The 22,055-nt window shown below is 41.8% G+C and overlaps 1 protein-coding gene, 1 long non-coding RNA gene and 1 other non-coding gene across 3 annotated transcripts; 1 reads left to right on the forward strand and 2 right to left on the reverse strand.

Annotated features, from left to right (window-relative positions):
- Positions 1-4,011: 4,011 nt before the first annotated feature.
- Positions 4,012-6,089, forward strand: LOC131236166 (uncharacterized). Its single transcript, XR_009166594.1, has 3 exons — positions 4,012-4,338; positions 4,434-5,319; positions 5,463-6,089. It is a non-coding gene; the product is annotated as an uncharacterized LOC131236166 (long non-coding RNA).
- Positions 6,090-8,729: 2,640 nt separating this feature from the next.
- LOC131236161 (subtilisin-like protease SBT3) lies at positions 8,730-11,117 on the reverse strand. The gene has a single exon (XM_058233298.1). It carries the CDS (start codon positions 11,049-11,051, stop codon positions 8,730-8,732), a length of 2,322 nt encoding a protein of 773 aa, XP_058089281.1. The 5' UTR covers positions 11,052-11,117.
- Positions 11,118-20,726: 9,609 nt separating this feature from the next.
- LOC131236169 (small nucleolar RNA R71) lies at positions 20,727-20,833 on the reverse strand. Its single transcript, XR_009166597.1, has one exon. It is a non-coding gene; the product is annotated as a small nucleolar RNA R71 (small nucleolar RNA).
- Between the last annotated feature and the right edge of the window lie 1,222 nt (positions 20,834-22,055).

The raw sequence follows: 22,055 nt of genomic DNA on the forward strand, positions 1-22,055 counted from the left end.
AGCTGTGGTGAACCGATAGAAGTTTTATGTATTTGGGGATTCTTGTCCCCCTTATGTAAATCACACTCCTTCTCTTAATAAAGATTGTGGCTTATGACTGCAAAAATCCAAGTAGAAATTTCATCGAATTCAGGTATCAATGAACTGTGAATCTTACTTGACCATTGATAGGTGCACTCTAATTTGTATTGTAATCTTGTTTTGGAAACTCTTTGTTCTTTTGGAGGATCTTAAGAATTCTTTTAATGCGTGGTTATGTTCTTGGGTTGTGTTGGTATGATGAAGACTATGGAATGTTGACTAGTTTGAAGGGTTTTGTTCTGTTTTTTTTTTTTCTTCCATTTTCCTTTTTCTTAAAAGCCTCTTTGTTTGCTTCTCTGAGTTCTTGTTTTGGCACTCAATGTTGGGCATGCATGCAATCTTAGATTGCTCTACCTTCAAAGTAGTCATTGTTATAGTACATGATATTGTCTATAGTTGTACATGTACAACTATACACGCTATAAATAAGTATATGATGGTTATGGTCCCTTCAGAGCTCTGGCCTGTGCCGTGCTTAGGACAAGCAAGGGCAATACCCAAGCACCCAAATTCTAATATTTTATTTTGTTAATTGGTTTCAGTTGATTAAACTATTCACTTTTCATGGATTTGAGCTGGTTCTTTGTAATATATGAAGGGTTGACTAAACTAGTCTTTTCTTGGATTGAATCTGGTTGTTTGTAATATATGCAGGAAGGGCTCAAAAGAAGGTTGAACAAGAGAAGATACCAAGTAGCCATTTCAAGGCAAGGCATAGCCAATAGTTGAAGTTCTGGGTAATTTCTTTTATATGGGTCCTAGTTTAGGGGGGGAAGTGTTTAGTTAGGAGGGTTAAAGTCAATTTTTGGAGTGGGCCACTTGGGTCATTTCCTCTTTTATTGAATTGAGTTTTTACCAATTTTGTGAATAGGATTCTTATCAAACAATAGTGTGAATTATTTTTTGAATGACTATCAGGTGCAAGATTAAAAAATAATAATAATAATTTATCGATATTTTTTTTTACAGATATTTTAGCGACGGACTAAATCCGTCGCTACTTTCTGAATATTGACAATCAACGACGGATTTGAGGTCTGTCGCTTACTCATATTAGCGATGGACCTTATCTGTCGCTAATTTCTGACCATTGAAAATCAACGACGGATATTAGGTCCGTCGTTTACTGATATTAGCGACGGACCTTATGCGTCGCTAATGTTTTTAGTGACGACTAATTTTTTGAATATTACCGACAGATTTTTTAATTTTTACAACGGATTTTATCCATCGCTATGATGCGACGGACCTCATCCGTCGCAGATTAAACGACGGATTTTATCCGTTGGAAAGAAAAAAATGACCAGTAAACAGCGACGAACCACACAACGGACAAAGTCCATCGTTTATTTAGTTTTACGACCGATTTGGTCCGTCATAAATTAGCAATTTTGGTGTAGTGTGTACCGCATCTGAACTTTAAGCCTGGTATTCTTTTCGGTATTAGACGTAAAAGATTAAGCTTATTTGCTTATGAAGTGGTCTACACTTGCATTGATTTACATGCATGTCATCTATGTCATGTGTATAATTTTCTTTTAAGACCCATCTACAGTGGGTCCATATGATTTAGTTTGAATTACATGCATGTCATCTATGTCATGTGTACAATTTCCAGTACAAACCAGCATACCAGGGAGCATGTTCCATTGCAAGTTTGGTAGTTAGAACACGAGAAGTTTCATAACTCATGTAAGAGGTTTGCTCTATCACATGTTTAGATATTGCAATAGATAGGCTGGGACTTTAGCCACTGAAAATAGAACAGGCTGAATGACCAAAATCTTCTTAGTTGACGGGCTACCGTTCTATTGGGAATACCCAAATATTTTTCATATTGAATATTTAAAGCTTTTGGCTATGCAATTGGCGTGGTTACTACTTTCTTTTTCAAAGTAAAAGAGCCAAATTTCACCTGAGGACATAATTCAAGAGATCTTAGCTATTATCTTTATATTATATAAGGTGAGAAACATGGTGGTATAAATGGTTTGATAGAAATCCTTCTCATTTATTTACTGTGAATGGGCACTCCTACTTTTAAGGGGAGGATTGTGACTTACCCAAAGAAGAACATGCATTAGATCCAACTCATTCATTAAATGAACGGCTACATTCTCACCCCGAATCTTAAAATTCAGACTACCCTATCACTATGTGGTCCCGTCGTGATGTAAGTTTTTTAAAACTTATAAAATCCATCAGGGTAGGTGCACATTTGGATCTGGAATGGACAGTGCAGAGGAAGAAGAGAGGGAAAGGGCTATTATCATGCAAACGATGGCAGCTTGTGTAGCAGTTGTAGGGGAATACTGTCGCGTATATATGTTTAGACAGCCGGCGTGACACGGAGATGATGAACGGGCGAGGTTCATCAACTCTATCATTCGGGCGACAGAGTGGATTGTATAGCTCAACTCAGGATGAGTCGAGATGCTTTCTTTGAGTTGTGTACTATACTTCGCGAGAAGACACATTTGCTTGACGCCCGTCATGTCAGTCTTGAAGAACAGGTGGTTATGTTCCTTCTACACTTGGCCATAATGTTCGCAATAGGGTTATAGGGCACAGATTTATTTGATCCGGGAAAACCGTTAGCTGTCACTTTAACCGTGTTTTGGATTCTATTATATCATTATACCTAGAGTTTGTTAAACAGCCAAGCTCAGAAACACCACCCGAGATTCAGACAAATATCAGTTGGGCTCCATACTTTCAGGTATCAATTTCAATGATAATCAATGTATATGTACGTTGCTATACTCATACCCTGAATAACAAATCTGACCCTAAAATAAATTTGACTCCATGCATACAGGACTGTGTTGCTACAATTGACAGGACACATACCGGCTCTGGTCCAGTCTGCAGATCATGCGAGCTTCCGTAATCGAAAAGGATTTCTCTCACAAAATGTACTCGTGGCATGTTCATTTGACATGAATTTCCTTTACATATTAGCCGGTTGGGAGGGTTTAGCCTCGGATGCGCGGGTGCTACACAATGCTCTGACCCGATCAGATGATCCATTACATGTCCCGCATGGTACTGGTTATATCTCTCCTAGATTACCCATCCATTTCATATTCACAAAATATTCGAGTGTCCATTTGATGGAACATTCATTTAAATGTGTAGGGAAATATTATGCTGTCGACGCTGGATATGCACATTCACCCAGTTTTATGGCTCCATACCACGGCGTGCGATACCACTTACAAGAGTATCGAACCGGGAGAGCACCTGCAAATATGAAGGAGCTATTTAATTACTGACATGCATAATTACGTAATGTAATTGAGCGTTGTTTTAGTGTAATGAAAAATAGATTTCCCATATTGAAGACGACCATTCCGTATTAGTTTCACACACCAGTGAAAATTGTTGTAGCGTGCCGCGTTCTACACAATTTCATACGATCCGTACTTCAGTCTCGTGACGATGAATCTTTTCCTGTAGAGGAGAGTAACCCAACACCTCATGAGGTGTCAACAAATGACGAAAGGCAATGGTTGCTACACCTCACTCAACAAGAAAAGGATGCTTGGAATCATGTGCGGGAGGATATTGCTACTTGAATGTGGGCAGATGCGCAACAGAACAGTAGGAGGAGATAGTCAATTTACTCTTACTTCTCCCTTTTACAATTTTACTTGCAAACCGAACAATACTTAAATCCTCGTAATATTTATTACTTAACTATGGAAATATAGCTGTGTTGCACATGGATGCACCATATTTTTGCTCCACAATGTCTCATGTTCTCAGCAGAAGAAGATTGACTTTATATGTAATTAATTTGTACTTGACATGTGCTGCATATGTGACAAGGCAGACCCAAGGTCTAATGATAGTTCAACACCGACACTATCACCGCTTAGGACACCTGTGATGCCGACGCAAAGTTCACCATGTAGGAAGACAGTCAAATCCTTCGTTGAGCCTCTGTCTCGAGCGGCTAAAATAAAATGAAGTGTAGAAATGGATCAAGTGCTTTTCGACGTCCTGCTAGAACAGGTTGCTTTGAGACGTAAGGCAGATAATGGTTTTAAGAGGGAAGCCTACCAAGTAACAGCAGAAGAGGTCATGAAGCATACGGACATACCTGTCAACTGACAGAATGTGCAGAACCGTCTGAGGTATTACAAGCGCGAATATATTGCCGTCAGGCACATGCTAGCAGCTAGTGGGTTTGGATGGGATAATGAGCACATGGTCATTACGGCCCCTGATGAGGTTTGGGAGGATTACCTGAAGGTATGATTTATATAAATGCATCATCCATCAGACATTCACAAACCCATCAATCGAATATATTTCTCCTAACTTACAACTACATTTTATGGTTACAGTCTCACCCGCGTGCTACACATCTATGCAGGAAAAGGATTGAGAGAATGGATGACCTTGCAGTCATCGTCGGCTCCGATCAAGCAACTGGATGATATGCACAAGGAAGTACGACTATGGCCAAATCATCCTCTAGGATTCAGCGAGATCTCAATGAGTCCTGGAGAGACGCTGAAGATGATCTGGAGGATACTATTGGCCTCTCTTAGGACCATGTAACAGACTCGTCAGGCAAAATTTTTTCCTCAGATACTCCATCGATGGGAAGACGCGGAACCCATGGCACTCCTAGTCTGACTCCAGAGTCTGACTGTAACTGAGATAGGGGTGCATCAAAGAAACGTATGCGGCCTCCTCGTCCCTGCAATGTACTCGGCATCTCCCTTAATACCGTTGCAGAGGCTATGCGCGATTTTGGCCTCGGCAAGGAGGTAAATCGTACTCGAAAGGTACTTGATATTCTTGAGGAGGTGCAAGGGTTGACCAACTCGGAATTTATTGAAGTTGGGCAACTGTTGAGCAGGGATGAGAAGCTGGTATCATTTTTTGTCAGTCTTTGACTTAAGAGGCGCGTTGAGTGGCTGAGGAGAACACTCCGCGAGAATGATGTCAAAGCAGTAGTTGGGTCGGTCTGACATGCTCTTACCTGTCGTTGTGTTGATCTGTTATTTTAAGGGACTATAATTACTTTTTATACGCTGGGACTGTTTGTTTGATGTTTTTTTTTTGGATGTTTGGATGACACAATTGGTATATTCTGTATACCAATTTGATAGGTGTGGTAATAGACTGATTTTCTGGTTTAATATATTTTATATATGTTCCACCACATGCTTGTTGCTCAGCACATTAAGATAGATGGAGCCACACACATCGTATGGACGAAGGGTACGTATTATCAGTTATTTAAAATTCAAATCCTTTGATCGTATTTTTGATTTATTTGTCATATAACAATTTTTCGTATTTAGTATATGCACATTCAGACTTGCTGCACCTTGAAAATGATACTAATATAAATTTCAATGCAGATGGCAAAGGAGAAATACTATGTTGTTCTCGTGGGCCGTCGACCGGGCGTTTATCTGATGTGGGACGATGCTAGGCTGGAGGTTGAAGGATTCAACGGAGGGAGACACTGGGCATTCAAGAATTGGAGGGAAGCGGTTTCCTGCTGGGAGAGTTACTTCGGTCGAACAGGTGCACAATTGCAGCCTACGACTGAAACTCATGCTGTTCATGTCGCCACATAGTTAGACGAGGTTGACATCCATCGTTCGTCGACTTCGTCTATCCATCAGTCGACCCATGGCAGGGTTTCCAGGTCCACGACGACTGATGATCTTGCCCCATCCCGTGGAGAGAGTTTCTATGGACTTTTGATTGGCATTCTCGTTATTTTCTTCGCCCTGCTTATCATTATTAAATTCTAGCTGTAGAGGTTCTATGACATAATGAATATTATTTTTTGGTTCTCTTTTTTTTTTGGGAGTTTGATTGTATGTTTCCCTAGCTTTCTTTAGCTTTATCTCAGATTGTATGGTTTTTTTTAGCTATCTTTCATTGCAGATCTACCTTAGATTGTATGGGTTTTTATATATGCAGATTGTATTGTTTTTTTTTTGGAGGGAGTAACCCTCATACATCATGGTGGGCCCCACATTAGACCATTGCAGCGGGAACGGATTGGCTACTCCCTCTGACACCAGCCATTGGCTGGTGATCGATGCTCCATGGGGCCCACCATGATGTATGTGTGTCATCCATGATGTCCATATATTTTTTTATATCATTTTCTGATATGATAAAAAAAATGAAGCACATCTCAATCTCAGGTGGACCACATTACAGGAAACAGTGTTGAATGAATTTTAACCATTAACAAACTTTTAGGGGCCATTAAAGAAACATGGATTTCGGGATATTTATTTTTACACTTCATCTGGGTCTTCTTGACCATATCAACAGATTGGATGTCAAGTAAACAGTACAGTGGGCCTTAAGGAGGATTTTAATTGTGAATATCCCACGGTATTTTTTGTCCTGAGGTGTGGCCCGCCTAAGATTTATATCCCTATCATATTTTTTATCAAGTCCTAAAATGATCTGTAAAAATGGTTGAACAGATGGGATGAAACATGTACATCATGGTGGGACCCACAGAGCACCGACCACCAGCCACAGGGCTGGTGTCAGGAGTAGCCAATCTGTTCCCCATTGCAACAGACGTCAACCCCATGCTGGAAATCCTGGGATGGGATCTGCCCGCCCAAACAGAGTGGGTGTAAATTTGAAAGGGATTGCTACAATCCCACGGCTAACCAAACAGGTCCTATATGTACATTCCGTGAGATATGGCCCACATCCTATGGATGACCCAAACAGACCCACCATTTCCATCTCAGGATTGGTCCATCCCAAGGGATTCCTAGCAGTCCACTGACACCACCATCATTACCTTAAATTTGATCCCATCCCTCCTAATACCATGGGATCTACCCGGCCAAACAGGTCCTAAATGGCGTGGCCACCCCGGGGTGGAAATGGAACTACTGGATGGCCAGAATCCGAAAACTGACCCTCTCCCGTCATTGTGTTTTTGTTCACACTCTTCGTGAAGGGAACGCTCTGGTGGATGCCTCACAAGGAGGGGAAGCGAATCGCAAAGTAATTTTTTTGCAAGCATGTTGGAGGCGATTCCGGGCCACATTCGTGGCCTCATCTTCCTGGACAAAGTGGGTCTAGGTACAATTAGAGTCAGTTGACACGATAGGACTCTCCAGAGTTTCTTTTTGCTCTCTAGGCATCCCGAAATATTTGTATATGCTGGTTTCCATCTTAATGAAATATCTTTTTCCTTAAAAATAATAATAATAATAAAAAAGTTCAACTATTTGAAAAAATCTTGAATTTTCAACCTACCTCTAATACCCTTAAGGGTATGAATGGGTTAATTGGACCATGGATCAGAAAACCTGAACCATTCTTCATGTGGGGTTCGGGCCATGATTAGAAAATGTAGCTCATTTTAGTAAATTGGTGGGCTCATGTTAACCCCCTATCATTATGGACCTACCTACATATGCTACCAATGGACTAGCCAGATGATCCGACCTTGCCTTACTGTAACCGATCACATATATACCATTCCCACACTTGAGCCTGCTTGTACTGATATAGGTCAATCTTACCCTATAAGGTTACAACTAAACGGGTTGGGTCTAGTCGGGCTTGAGCAATTAGGCTTGATAAATTTTATCTAGGTTTGTTCTGGGCCAGGCTAATGAGTTCAGGTTAGTTTGAGGCTAGAATTCTTGGACACTTCAGTAAATGAGCTGCGCTTGGGCTAACCAAAAATAGGGAAATACATATTGTTGTTTCTGTAATTATACTAGATTATGTTGAATTAATGCACTTTTGTGAAAAGGTTCGTGCCTCTTTGTTGAAGAGTCACATGTCCCTTAGTTGAAAAGGTTCATGTCTCTTTGTTGAAGAGTCACATGTCCCTTAGCTGGAAAGGTTCATGTCCCTTAGTTGTTGTTGTTGTTGTTTTTTTTTTTTTTTTTTTTTTTTTTTAATGCTATAAATATGTGTATGGATTTCATTTTCATATATGAAGGAGTACTACAACAAAAATTAGTTTTCACCTATTCCCTTCTAAGTTATTTTTACCAAGTAAAAAGGCTACAATGGCCTACAAAGAAAATTAGTTTTCTTTGTCCCTTAGTTTTCTCCTATCCCCTTCTAAGTTATTTTTACTAAGTAAAAAGGCTACAATAGCCTACAAAGTGGTATCAGAGCCATGTTTCGGGTCTTGACAGGGTGTTAGAAGCTTCTAAAGAAGTAGAATCGATGGCAACGAATGGTGCAACGATTCATCCCGCAATTCCCATTTTTGGAGGGGAGAACTTTGATCATTGGAGCATCAAAATGAAGACCTTGTTCCAATCTCAAGGGCTATGGGAGATTGTTGAAACCGGTTATCCAACTACAACCGATCTTACATCTCTCTCAACCACACAACAAGAACAACTGAAGGAGAATAAGAAGAAAGATGCGAAGGCCCTCTTCTTCATCCAACAAAGTGTCTTTGATTCTATCTTCTCTAGAATCATTACATCTCACACTTCAAAGCAAGCTTGGGACACTCTACAACAGGAGTTCAAAGGTACGTCTAAAGTGATTGCCATCAAGTTACAAACTCTATGGAGGGAGTATGAAAATCTGAAAATGAAAGACTCGGAAAAGATGAAAGATTATCTTTCAACAAAGTGTCTCTGATTCTAAGCTATTACACTTTAATGGTGTGAATCAGAAATAGCTACTACTGGACTGGACACAACATGGTTTTGTTCATCAACCCATTTGAGATAACCATAAACCACAGGACCATTACTCCATGCTTCTTTGTCAACCTCTACACTCACTACAAACCCTTGCTTCTGTTTCTTACTGTTGAATGTGAGTGTTTCCGGATCTGTTCGGATTCTCATTCCATAGGGGAAATCTATTATCGCCTTGTAAGAGGCAGTATCGCCTCCCACATTGGTCACGATTCTGCTGAAATTCTGAACTGTTGGATAGGTAGTTTCATTTGAGAAGACTGCGATAAAGGATGGGTAGTTGAGATTGGTAGGGGTGTTAGGACAGCTCCAATCCGTCCGTCTGATGATGGCGGCCATCTGGGTCTTGTTGTATCCAAGATTGCAAAGGAAATCGATGTAGTCTTGGAAGTTCATGTCGTAAATAAGCCCGGGGTCCATCGCTTTGTTTGGGTTGATATGACCTGCACCAAAGTCCAAAGGTGTGACGAGCTGCCTGGGCCACTCATCTCCAATGGTGGAGTGAGTGTTGTCTGTGGTTGTTGCGGTGGTCATGATCGCCGAACGAATGGCTGCAGGGCTCCAGTCCTTGTATATGGCCCTCAGTAAAGCGGCCACTCCAGCTACATGGGGCGATGCCATCGATGTACCTGACACCAATGCGTAATCTGTAACCAAATAACCTGATTCCGTCTCTGCGAATGGCTTGTTCGGAACCCATGCTGCAAGCACATCTGCTCCTGGTGCAAGTATGTCTGGTTTTAGCACACTTGGGCTTACCGGGTCTGGTCCTCTTGATGAGAAAAAGGCCACTTGAGGTGCTGGCTTCACCCCAAGCTTTGTTATCTTGAACCTCAGCTCTCTCACTGTCGCATTAATTGCTTCCATGGCATATTTCCTTATCGAAGTAGCTGCGGGCTCACCTTTTAGAACAAGGCTAGGAATGTAGTAATCTTCAGGATCAAGAAACGTGCCATCCATCATGAAGATACCTGCGACCGCACCACTCCGATTGACCTCTGAAATTTGCGAGAAAATGTTAGTTTGGTTGTATACATCACAGAGAACGACTTTCCCAGCAACATCGATCGGAACCAAAGAAGCCGGCAGACATGCTGCTTTGCTTATGTTGCCTTTGCCATAGTACAAAGGCAAATTGGCAATGTATATGCTCTCAGGGTAGTAGGATGTCCCTTCTAGCGTTAGATCATTGCCCAGTGTCAGCTTTCCCTGGAAACTCCGGTCGATGGTGCCTGCGCCAATGGTCATGATCCATGGTGCACCATTGTATGTCGAATTCCTCCCTGGCCCATCATTGCCAGCCGCACATGCAACAAAGATCCCTTTCTCAATGGCTGAAAGTGCGCCCATGGCGATGACGTCCTCGTAGTATGGTGTTTGGTCGAAAGCGAGAGACAAGGACATGATATCAACACCATCGGCGATCGCCTGGTCCATGCCTGCGAGCACGTCGGTGGCCGCACTTTGTTCGCTGTCCGAAGCCCAGAGCACCTTGTACATTGCAACCCGGGCACCTGGGGCTACGCCTCGGGCTCTACCCTCAGCGTACCCAAAGTAACTGGCACCGGACACATAGGTCCCGGCTGCCGTCGACGACGTGTGGGTCCCATGTCCAAACCAGTCTCTGGTGGAGTCATAGTCGACGTCTCTGATTTTAATTCCGCCGGCTTTTAGTCCTTTGCTGAAGGATCGAGCTCCAATCAGCTTTCGATTGCACAGCGAAGGGCTAAATGCGGTCCCGTTCTCGCACTCACCCTTCCATCTATCTGGCACCGGCGACATCCCACGGTCATTAAAACTCTCGCTCTCTGGCCAAACCCCAGTGTCCATTATCCCAATGATCACATCTTGGCCGTAGGATGATGCAGGCCATATGCCAGACCGATGCCTGAGGCCCAGGTACGTAGGGGTGTGGGTGGTGAATAGCTTGCCGTAGGATTCGCCGTATGTGGCCCGGTGAGCTGGCAATTTCTCCAGCTCGGATAGCTGAGAAGGTGACAGCCTGGCGCTGAAGCCATGCATGACATGGCTGTAGGAGTAGAGCAACATTTCTTCACTCGACGTCCCTTCAGCCGACGTCAAGGATTCAAGCATGGACTGGTGCCATGACTCATGGCTGGCGAACGTATCGGGCTTGTGCGAGTGGTCCAAGTGGATGATGTACGTTTGACGTTCATCCGTGGCCCACACATCAGAAATGGGCCCTAGTAGCAGTAGTGACCACACCAATAGGTGGTGTAAGATGGTATGTGGGGAGCCTTCCATTAAAGCTTTCATGGTTTTGAGGAGAGAAGTATCATATAAATACACATCATATGTGAAGGCACCTTAGCTGGTCGTTAACTACAACCTTTGAGGGCGATTTTTCCTATGTACCCTGTTTTGATGTTATTATCTTGTGAAATGGACGTCTTATATTGTTGGAGGATATGGTTGTTGGACGAGGATCGCTCTAGAGATGAGAGTCTTAGGACACGTGCCAATGTGATCATGCGTGAACCATATCTGGGCGAGTCATCAGGTGGGGCCATATTCAACATTCCTTGTCTCGAAATCCGACCACTTGGATTATATCTGGCGGGCCACTTGTGCAAGAGGAAAATGGATGGCTCGAAAAAGAGTGATCAACATGTCTATACATGTCTGGCCCACCTGATAAGTGGGTCAACCTTAGTTCTTGGCCTAGCATTCACACCGTGGTCTCACCTATGAGTGGATTGGATCTTTACAAGATAAATCTTGTTTCCATGAATCTCCTGGAAACTGTTTTGCATGTGTTCTGGGGAGCTTTGCTAAGCGCATACGCGTGTTCAATAGAACTGTGTACACGCCACACGCTGGCACATAAGGTCTAATTCATCCATCAGGTTGTCCGACCTTTGCATCCAATCAGCATGTGGGCCCCGAAACAGTTGAAAGTTTTTCAAATCGATACATTTTATTTTGTAAATTATGGCCCACCTGACCAGTGGATCAACCCGATTCTTAGCATAGGGCATCGATATATTGGTGATATTCCGATGGATAGATTGGATCTTGGTCCTATCCTGCCATGGGACACCTGGGGCATGTACATGAGCTGTATTGCACACGCGCGTGGCTTAGAATGCTCTGTTCTTGATTGACCATCTTGGACCGTTTCTTTCCTTCGTTCTTTGTTCTGCAGACGCCAAATGGGCTTTTCATGCAACTTAAAGCAAGTTAAGATGTATTATACTAAAAAAAAAAGTATAATAGAAAAAGAAAAAGAAAAAAAGCATGTATGTGTTTAGTATGACTCTATTTTCTGTTCATCTGACTGGGCTGTCCATCAGGTGGCTCAACTCTTAGATCAACCGTAGAATGCATACCACACCCAGATGCATAGCTCAAGTGGTAGGCTGAGTGAAAGATATCTTGTTTCAACACTGAGGTCTTGGTCTCAATTCCCTAGAGGGGGTGGCTAACAGTGAAGTGTGAGAACTGACAGTGGGTGTACTAACAAGCCAACAAAAAAAATAAAATATATATGCATCACGAAACTAACTGGACACCACACTAATCAGATGATCCTAGTATCTTTTTCCAGGCTATGATTAGCCTAAGATGCGACCAATTGACTGGCTGGTTGATTTTTTATTTTATTTTATTTTATTTTTGGTGAAGATATATTCATTTCAGAACTATACAACATACCCACACTTCAGGCACACTTGGGAAAAAAGGACCCAAGGACAACGGCCTATCATAATACTTACAAAAACAAGAAGCCACTTACCCTCCACACCCACGGGAATGGGCCTGCCTAAAATCTCCCAACCCAACCTTATCCAAGAACAAAAGAGCCCTAACCTCTGAGGGGAGGTTGCCAGTAGAGAAAAAGAAGAAGAAATCTTGAACTTCCGAACCTCTATATGTGCCATCCTATCCGCCGGTCTGTTACCTTTTTATTTTTTGGAATAATTTTTTTTATTGCAAAAGGGCGGGCCCCTAGCTTGTACAGAGGAAGATTTCGGGAGGGCCAATGTACAAAAAGAAGCAGGCCCTCCTATCCTGTAAGGAAGCCAAAAAACCTATATACTAGCCTTCACGAATATAACCCACTGCTACCCTATTGAGGAAGATGTGACCTCTAGATATAGCGGGTAGAGACTACATGTCATGAAAAAAGGGAGATGAATTGGTTCAAACTCGCCAGCCTGGCCAACCCGTCGGCCACCGCATTTACCACCCTCGGAATTTGGACGATGGACACATTTAGTCTACTTCTCTCCACTTCTATTCTTCGTCTTCAATACCACGAAGGCCATGGGTTTGAAGCAAGGCCCGATAACGCTGCAACCACCAAGCTGGAATCACTAACAACGACTATGTTAGAGAACCCTTGCCTAGCTGCCATCGAAATCCCATCCAACACTGCCCTCATTTCGGCCCCGAAGTTTGTCCCAAATCCATAACCTACCGAAAATGCAAAAAGAAAATTACCCCTGTGATCACGGCCCACACCTCCTCCACCTGACTGGCCTGGGTTACCTCTAGCCGCTCCGTCGACGTCAATCTTGACCCACCCCTGCGGGGGTCTTGTCCATTTCACAATCCGATGGATTGGTTGTCTTGGAGTGAGGAGATTGACACCCAGTAGACTGCACGTGAGTTGGGCCGGCAGCTTGAAGGTTTTAAGTTGCGGCAGCGAATTACCGATGAGGAGAACCCAACAGCGAACTTTAGCAATGATATTAGCCGCTTTCATATCTATGTCTTCAAATTTGGCACTATTGCGGGCCATCCAAATCTACCAGATTTTGAAGGTAGGAATGCGCCCCTTCAACAACAGAACTGATTTGGAGGGGGAAGAATTCACCCACCAGAAATTGAGCACATCAAACGTTGTAGAGGAGTTGTTGTGGTTGACGCTGAAGGCTTGCCCGAAGTGCTGCCACACCGAGCTAGCAGTCTCACTCCTAGAGAAGAGGTGGTCTATCGATTCAACGTCTGGAGACTGATTCTCAGTACAACAATGGCACCTAGAACAGAGGGGGACGCCCTTTTTTGGAATGTTTCCATCAACAGGCAATGCATTGAACAATAGTTTCAAGACGTGCAGGGATAACTTCAAAGGGAGATTTGAGTTCCAAACCCAGAATGCCCGGCGTTTAGAGTCCGCACGAGGCCTGATGGTTTCCCAAGCTTGGCCCACCTGAAACTTCCCATTATTTGTACCTTACTAGATTTTTATGTACCTATTCAACGAGGTGCAGACTCCCTCCGCTGCAACGAGATCAAAGATGTGCTGAGGAAGAAAAGCCACAACCTGGGTTGGAGAAATCCAGCCCCATGTGGTCCAATTACGTCCTTCACTTGGAGTTACTGTAGATCGAGAGGAATTGGCGAGTTCGTAGCATCTCGAAGTAAGCCCAGCCTTGTCCAGTTACAGTTCTAGAAATGTAGGTTTCCTTGCACCACTATCCACCGAGAGTGCGCGTCCACCTTGGGCAGCTCTTTGCAGACATGTTTCCATAGCGAGGAGGCCGTCCAATAGCTTGATTGCCCATCAAAGGATTATAGGTCTGCTACATATTTCGCTCTAACAAACGAGCTCCAAATGTTCTCAGTCTCACAATCTGTCACCGCCCAGGCAAGCTTCATCTTGAAGGCCTCCATGACTGATGGAAGAGTTCGCGAGTTCAACCCACCTTCCACAACCGGAAAAGCCATTCTCTCCCATGATACCTAGTGCTGCTTCTTCCTAACACCGTCGAACCCCCAGAAAAAATCAGAAAATGATTTTTGGAGACTATTTAGAACTGAGACTGATATGTCTAGTCATGCCATCAGATGCACAGTCATGCTGGATAGGACATGGTTAACTAACGTGAGTCTCCCTTCTTGTGAAAGGATCCTGCTTTTCCACCATTCAATGCACTTCTGTATTTTTTCAAACAAAGATAGAAAATAAGCCTTCTCTGGTCTCCCTTTGAAGATCGGAACTCCAAGATATGTGAATGGGGCTTCAGCTTTTCTAAAACCTAGAATTGACGCCGTATCTCTACACCTAGCATTTGTTAGCTTCTCTGAGAATGTGATTAATGGACACAATGACCCTCATATGTAACCTATGAATCCTCTGCAACCAGCATTTCCAATGCTAGTTCGGCTTGGAAGTACCGTTCAAAATTGACACAACCAATGTGGAGTCCGACTCGATCTCAATACGATGGAAGCCCATTTGCAAACAAAGGCACAGGCCATTGTAAACAGCCCGAAGCTTGGTCTTGGAGTTCGACCCCACCTTGTATCCCAAAGAGAAAGCAAAGATGAAGGAACCATTGTCCCCTTTACAAATTCCTCCACCCGAATTACTTGGGTTGCCTAAAGCGGAGCTGTCGACATTTAATTTAATCCACCCAAGACGAGCTCTTCTCCATTTCACAATCGCCAAAGAAGGACCAGTCGAGCCCCTCGAAGGAATGCCCAGATCTGCGAGCAATCTCTGATCAGCCAAAGGGGCCATGAGGAAGAATTCATACCACAATGCACTGATGCGAGCCACCATTTCACATGGGCTATAACCACCGACGACCGAGGCTTGAAGCCATCAAATTTGGCAGCATTTCTGGCGCGCCAGATCTCCGAGAGGATGGATTAGCTAGTTTGATTTTGATATAGATTGACCCTTTTGAAGAATGACAGCATGATCAACTACATCACGAAACTGATTGGTGCATGCACCCAATCTCTATTCTAAATTTAAGGTTGGTAATGGGCCGGGCTGCCTAGCCGAACCCTGATGGCGGTGTAGCCCTGTATGGTTGATCTTGGTTAGAGGGCTGGGCTTGAAAACTAGGCTTGGTGTTTCTGCTGGGTAGGAGCAAGGCCAATGGGGAATGACTCAACTGCTAGTCCAGTCCAGTTACAAGCGGGTCATTGTTATATAAAAGAACCATGTGAGAGGTCACATTGAAGATATATGTGTAGTTTAAAGGTACTTTTGGATTTCTAGTAGTATTTCTATTACCAATAGTACTTATAGGATAGAATTTATTGCAGATGAAAGGGATGATGGATTTTTATTTTTAAAGATTTAGATTATTACAATCCTTTGATCATGCCAATCTTTTTCTTATTGGGTGGGCCTTATAGGTCTAAAGCCAAGGTGGAGGACTTTTTATCCTGATCAGGGCCATGACCAACCATCCCTAGCTAATTTAAAGATTACATACTGATTTGGATTGAACCATTTGTTTGACTGCTTCTGCTTCTTGGGTGGGCCAAAGTCCAAAATTCACATTGATCATATAATCCCAATGTTCAACTTTATATATGGGATTTGGTATATAGTGGATAGTCAGGAGGACATGACTAAAGATAGCAATGAGTTAGGTTCGATTATGGTCGGGGTCAACGCAAGCCATTTACCCTTTGACCCCACCTTATGCATCTTAAAAATCATTAAGCATGACTAGATCCATTTAAGGTTAAGTTGAACTGACCCAACCTAATTCGACCCAACTGAAGTTTAAGAATGGAATTTGACACTAAGGTTAGTTTCCTTGTAGTGACTAGAGGAATGCATAGCTTAGTTTTGATAGTGGACACATACACAAAATGTCCACCCACAGGTACCTTTCTTCTTTATTTGTTTTGAGTTTTGGGTTCGTCTAGTCAAGTAACCTGGCCCAGTACTCCAGTAGGGTTCAATCCAAGCCCCACCCATTTACTTAATGGGCCGCATTCCTAGACCGACCTACTATCCATTTAGCTAGCACAAACTGATGTAGGGCGGGTCGTGGACACTTTCAAGTCTAAGATGGACTAGAGAATGTCTGATCGGAGGTGGAGGTGATCTGGATCATTAGAACCTTAAAATAGGCATATCTCGCAAATCAAAATGAGTTATTTGACATATCATATATGATTTTGGGGTAGGAGAAGCTACTTTAGCTGAACAACCCTGATATGCCACATTGCCTAAGCCAAATTTACAAGATTCCATCAGATTGACGATTGAAAACCATTTTATTTCCATTTTTACTATTTATAGTAAGTTTTAGTTCGATCATAACTTTTGATCCATTGAATTTTAGGAGTTTTGTCTAACATGAAAAGTACTTAGAAAAATTAAAAGAACAAAGTGGTTTAGCTAAATAGGACACTCACTATTTTTGGCAAAAAACAATAAGGTCTAGTAGTGTTGAGGGTCAAATATTGTATATTAGACCCCAGTTATTGCTTGGATTTACGAACGTGATACCGTTTAATGGGCCGCTTTAATCATGTTTGTGATGCAGAGTGTATTTACGAGCATGGACTGAAAATGAAGCTTAAAGCATGGATTTAACGCTCTGATGACACTAAAGGCAAGGGACGGACTCCAGAGGACCAAGATCGACAGAATTTACATGCCAGGGATCCAAGGAAATCAAGCCATTCACGTTAAAGAGGCCCGAAATTGGTGAAGAATGCAAGATCACATAGTTCCCGCCATCTGATTGGCTTAAAAATTCATACATGGCCTGGAAGATATAAATAAACCGTACATATTAAATTTCAACCATTGGAGATCTTGAGAAGTGGGCCAACAGACAGATCAGCCCATTAGTCTCCAATTTGGGACCCACCTAGTCTCTGGATATGCCTCAAATTTAGTCTCAATGCCTTAAATAGAGAGACTAATTGAATGAATGGATTGGATTTTGTAAAAACATCACAATGGGCCCCATATGTACAGCGTGTGTACATAATGTACACACGTGCCCGCCGCACGCCGAACCGAGTAAGGCGGGTCAGCAGGCGCTGACCCGCATCTGTTTCTCAAAACAGCAGCTGTCATTTTTACGCTGCGTAACAGACGGACGGCGTCTATTTTACGGACGCTAGTGGGCCCCACAGAGTGACCGTACTGATGATCCAAGCCGTCCATCGTGTAGAGGGTCACGAATACATCAAACCTATGCTGATTGTTTGTACCCATGCAAGCACACATGTGTGATACGGAGGCCATAAATGGACTGCCCTGCAATGTTCAAATTGATTTTAGCATGATTTCGTCTCTGGTCCGAGTCAATGGACATTCAAAACCATCCGTTTCTGACCAAAATTTTGAGGGCAATCTAATGGACTGGGTGGATTTCCATGAAAGCACCTCTATGGGGTCCACCGATCACGATAGCGCTAGACATGCGAAAGGTTACGCACGTCCGCGAAATTCAGAGTTCCAGGCAGTTGTGGCCCACTATATTTGATTATATGGCAGATCTGAACCGTCCATCATGTAGATCACTCAAAAACGTCCTAAGAGACGGTGTTTCATTAGAGATTGAGCGAGGAAAGTGACAAGTTTGAAGGCTCTGAAGTTTGCTGCGAAAAAGCTTTCGCCGCGCGTGTGTAGCTGCTGCAACAGCTTCTCCACCGCCCCTAGCAGCTATAAAAACATCCTAGGAGAGCTGGAGAAGGGAAGAGAGGATGGCCAGAGCTTAAGGACGAGAGCTGGGGAAGCAGGGACGTGGAACAAGAAGAAGAGAGAGAGAAACAAGAGCAGAGACGGGTTCGAGCTTTTCTTCTTCTTTAGTTTCTTTTGTTTATGAATTTTTCCAGAGATTATAGCCTCATCATGTCCATGAGTGGCTGAACCTCTTCGCTAGGGCTAAGAGGTGAAACTTGTAGCGTGATGGGGGACTCTTTTGCTTGTGTTTTGTATTCATACTGAACTGATACCGATTATGGTTTATTTAAGGGAGTGTTTTTAGTTTTTAATAGTTTGTTGTGACTAAAATTACAATAGGTCTGCAATGGCTTTGAGCATGTTCCTTCCTTTTATGTTATGAGGTCAGTAAGTCCTATTGTTCACCATCGTCTATTGGGCATGGTAGGATGACGGTACCCTTCCTAACCTTCATAGCATGTTGATTGGTTGGTAATTAGTTTAATTTTGTTGTTTGCTTTGTCTCCTGGGCGTAGTTTGGTGATGGAATCCATTCTAATTCATATACTTTTCATCTCTTTAAAATTTTATCAGAGGAAGTTCAGTTTAATTTCCATGATTTTTGAAGCAAGCATAAGATCTCCCTGATCTTTATAAGTGGATCCTTCGAATCCCTAGTTTCTTATCTCAGATTTCTCTTAAGTTCTACATTAATCTCTCACCATTATTCATCAATTTATATTTGATTTAGATTTCATCTTAGGCTAGTTATATTTCTACCTAGTTTCAGATTACGTACAGGTTTCAGTCCCTTGGGATTCGACCTCGGTCTTACCGAGTTTATTACTACATCACAACCCTATACTTGGGGAGTGAACAAGTTTTTGGCGCCGTTGCTGGGGATTGATGGTTACATTTTCTGAAATTAACTAGTTTTAGGATTAGTTAAGATTAAGATTTTTCTAACTTTAGGTTTAGATTTTTCTGATTTCTAAGAACTAACCTGTTTTCCTGTTTTGTAGGATCCTGACACAAACGTCTAAATTGGTAACCCCTTTCTAAATTCCTCTACTTTTTTTATTTTTAGAATTAGGGTTTGAATTTTAGAAATTTTCTAATTCTAGTGTTTTCCTATTTTTAGGAAATAGTTTATTTTTAGAAACTTTCCTCTTTTGTTGTTAGAAACTAGGTTAGTTATTTCCCTTTTTAGAAATTCTTTCTAATTTTATAAAATAACTCATCTTTCCTTTATTTTATTTTTAGAAACTTTCTAATTTTAGGTTTAGATTTTTTATTTTAGAAACTTTCTAATTCTAGAACTTTCCTTTTTAGAAACTAATCTCTTTTGTTTTCTTTTACATGATCTTAATATAGGAACTTCTCATTTGGTACCATCTTTCTAACTTCTCCTCTTACTTTCTGTACTTTTCTAATTTTAGATTTAGTTTCTTCTTTTAAGTAACTTTCTATTTTCTAGTTTTAGAAATTTTTCCTTTTTTTTAGAAACTAACTTTCTATTTTTATTTTTAGTAACTTTCTAATTCTAACTCTTTTAGAATCTAACTTTGTTTCCTAATTTATTTTTAGAAATTTTTTACTTGTAGACTTTTTGTTTAGAAACTAACTTTCCTATTTTGTAGGCTTTTAAGATAGAAATTTCTAATTCGGTAAGCCCTTTCTCTCCTTTCTATTTTTCATATCTCTTTTAGTAACTTTCTAAGTTTAGGACTTTCATAATTTATTTTAGAAATTTCCACTTTCCTTTAGGAATTTCTTATTTTAGAAACTAGTTACTTCTATCTTTTTTTTCAAGGATTTTCTAATTCTATACCTTCTCTTCAGAAACTGACTTTTTTTTTTTTTTTTTTTTTTACAGGTTTTTAACTTAGAGACTCCAATTTGGTAACTTCTTTCCAACCCTCTCTTTCTTTCTAGATTTTCTTTTCCTTTCTTAAGATTAGGTTTCGAATTTGATTGAGGGCTGCGAGTGTTTCATGCCCAAGTGGGCTCGTGACAACACTTGACGTCTCTTGACTAAAGGAGGATTGGTTGAGGGGTTAACTATCCATCGCAGGACTAAACACCACTCGAAATCCCCTGAATTAATTGAAGTGATGGCTGAAAACCAACCCCTTCTACCCCAACCTAGGGTGGAGGACATTTAGGATGAGAATGAGGTGCATCAAGCACCCCCGCCTCGTACTTTACGAGATTATTTACAACCAGCGGGGGTGAGTACGCCCTTATGCATGATTTTTCCTGAAAATACAGGACATATGGACATCAAGCCAGGGGTTATCCAACTCCTTCCTAAGTTTCATGGGCTTGAATCTGAAGAACCATATCTACATTTGAAAGAATTTGATGAGATCATAGCCACTTTATATTTTCAAAATGTGTTTGAGGACACAGTCAGGCTGGACTCTTTCCTTTTTCCTTAAAGGAGAAGGCTAAGACGTGGTTACATTCACTACGTCTTAGATCCATTGGCACATGGAATGATATGCAAAGGGAATTTATATAAAAAAAAAATTCCACATCATAAAACGATTACCCTTAGAAAAGCAATCATGAACTTCACCCAAAAGGAGGATGAAACATTTTACCAATGTTGGGAAAGGTTCAAGGATTTGGTCAGTTCATGCCCACAACACGGTTTTGAAACGTGGCGCATTACAAATTTTTTCTATGATGGACTAACATCTTTCATGCGTCAAATGGTTGAGACAATGTGTAATGGAGAATTCATTAATAAAAATGTTGATGAGGTATAGGATTACCTCGATAGTCTTGCTGAAAAACACAATCATGGGACTATTACCCAAAATCGAACACCATGTCTAGGCCGACTCAATCTAAGGAGAAAGGTGGATTGTATCTCTTGAAAGAAGAGGATGATCTCAAGTATAAAGTGACTACGCTCATAAGAAAAGTTGAGGCTATGGAAGGAAAGAAGGATAAGGTTAATGAAAGTGTTTGCAGCATATGTGATTGCAACATTCATACAATTAAAAATTGTCCTACAATACCCGCCTTTCAAGAAGTGTTGAATGAACAATCCAATGCCGAAAAATAATTATCAAAGACCTTTCAATGGACCAACCTCTAATACGTATAATCCTGGTTGGAAAAATTATCCAAACTTTAGTTAGAGAAATGGACAAACTGCTACCCCTCAAGGTTTCTTCAATCAAAATCCAAATCAGGGGAAACCTCAAGAAGAACCGGTTCAAAATTCCATGCAAGAGCTGACCCTGACAATGCGAGACTTTATACAAAAGATGGATTCACGTATGACGAATATAGAAAAGGGGATGCTTCCTACACAACCGCTCCCCAATCCTAAACCGCAATACGAGATAAGTGATCACAGCTCTTCAAATCAAATGGAGCACGCTAAATCCATCACCACTCTTAGGAGTGGGAAGATCATTGATAAAACCCTCCCGATTAGGCCCAAAAAGCCTCAAGAACTAGAAGAGGACAACAATAATGGATCTAGTGAGGCCCCACAAAAATTAAAACCGGAACTTCTAGAAAAGGCAGTTGCTCCATTTCCCCAACGGTTGGTCGCACCAAAACCTCTTTCTAACTCTCAAGATATCCTAGAGGTGTTGAAACAAGTGAAAGTCAACATTCCTCTATTTGATGTCATAAAACAGATACCTTCATAGGCCAAATTCCTGAAAGACTTATGCACGACCAAACGACGTACGGTAGAGTATTCAAAAGAAAATCTTCTTGACCGAGAAAGTGAGTGCCATCCTAAAGCAAGACGTGCCACAGAAATTCAAAGATCCTGGTAGCCCAACCATATCATATGTAATCGGGGACCATCGAATTGATCATGCACTTCTTGACTTAGGAGCGAGCGTCAATCT

The sequence above is a fragment of the Magnolia sinica genome, unplaced genomic scaffold (genome assembly GCF_029962835.1).
Source record: "Magnolia sinica isolate HGM2019 unplaced genomic scaffold, MsV1 ctg249, whole genome shotgun sequence".
Taxonomy (NCBI): Eukaryota; Viridiplantae; Streptophyta; class Magnoliopsida; order Magnoliales; family Magnoliaceae; genus Magnolia; species Magnolia sinica.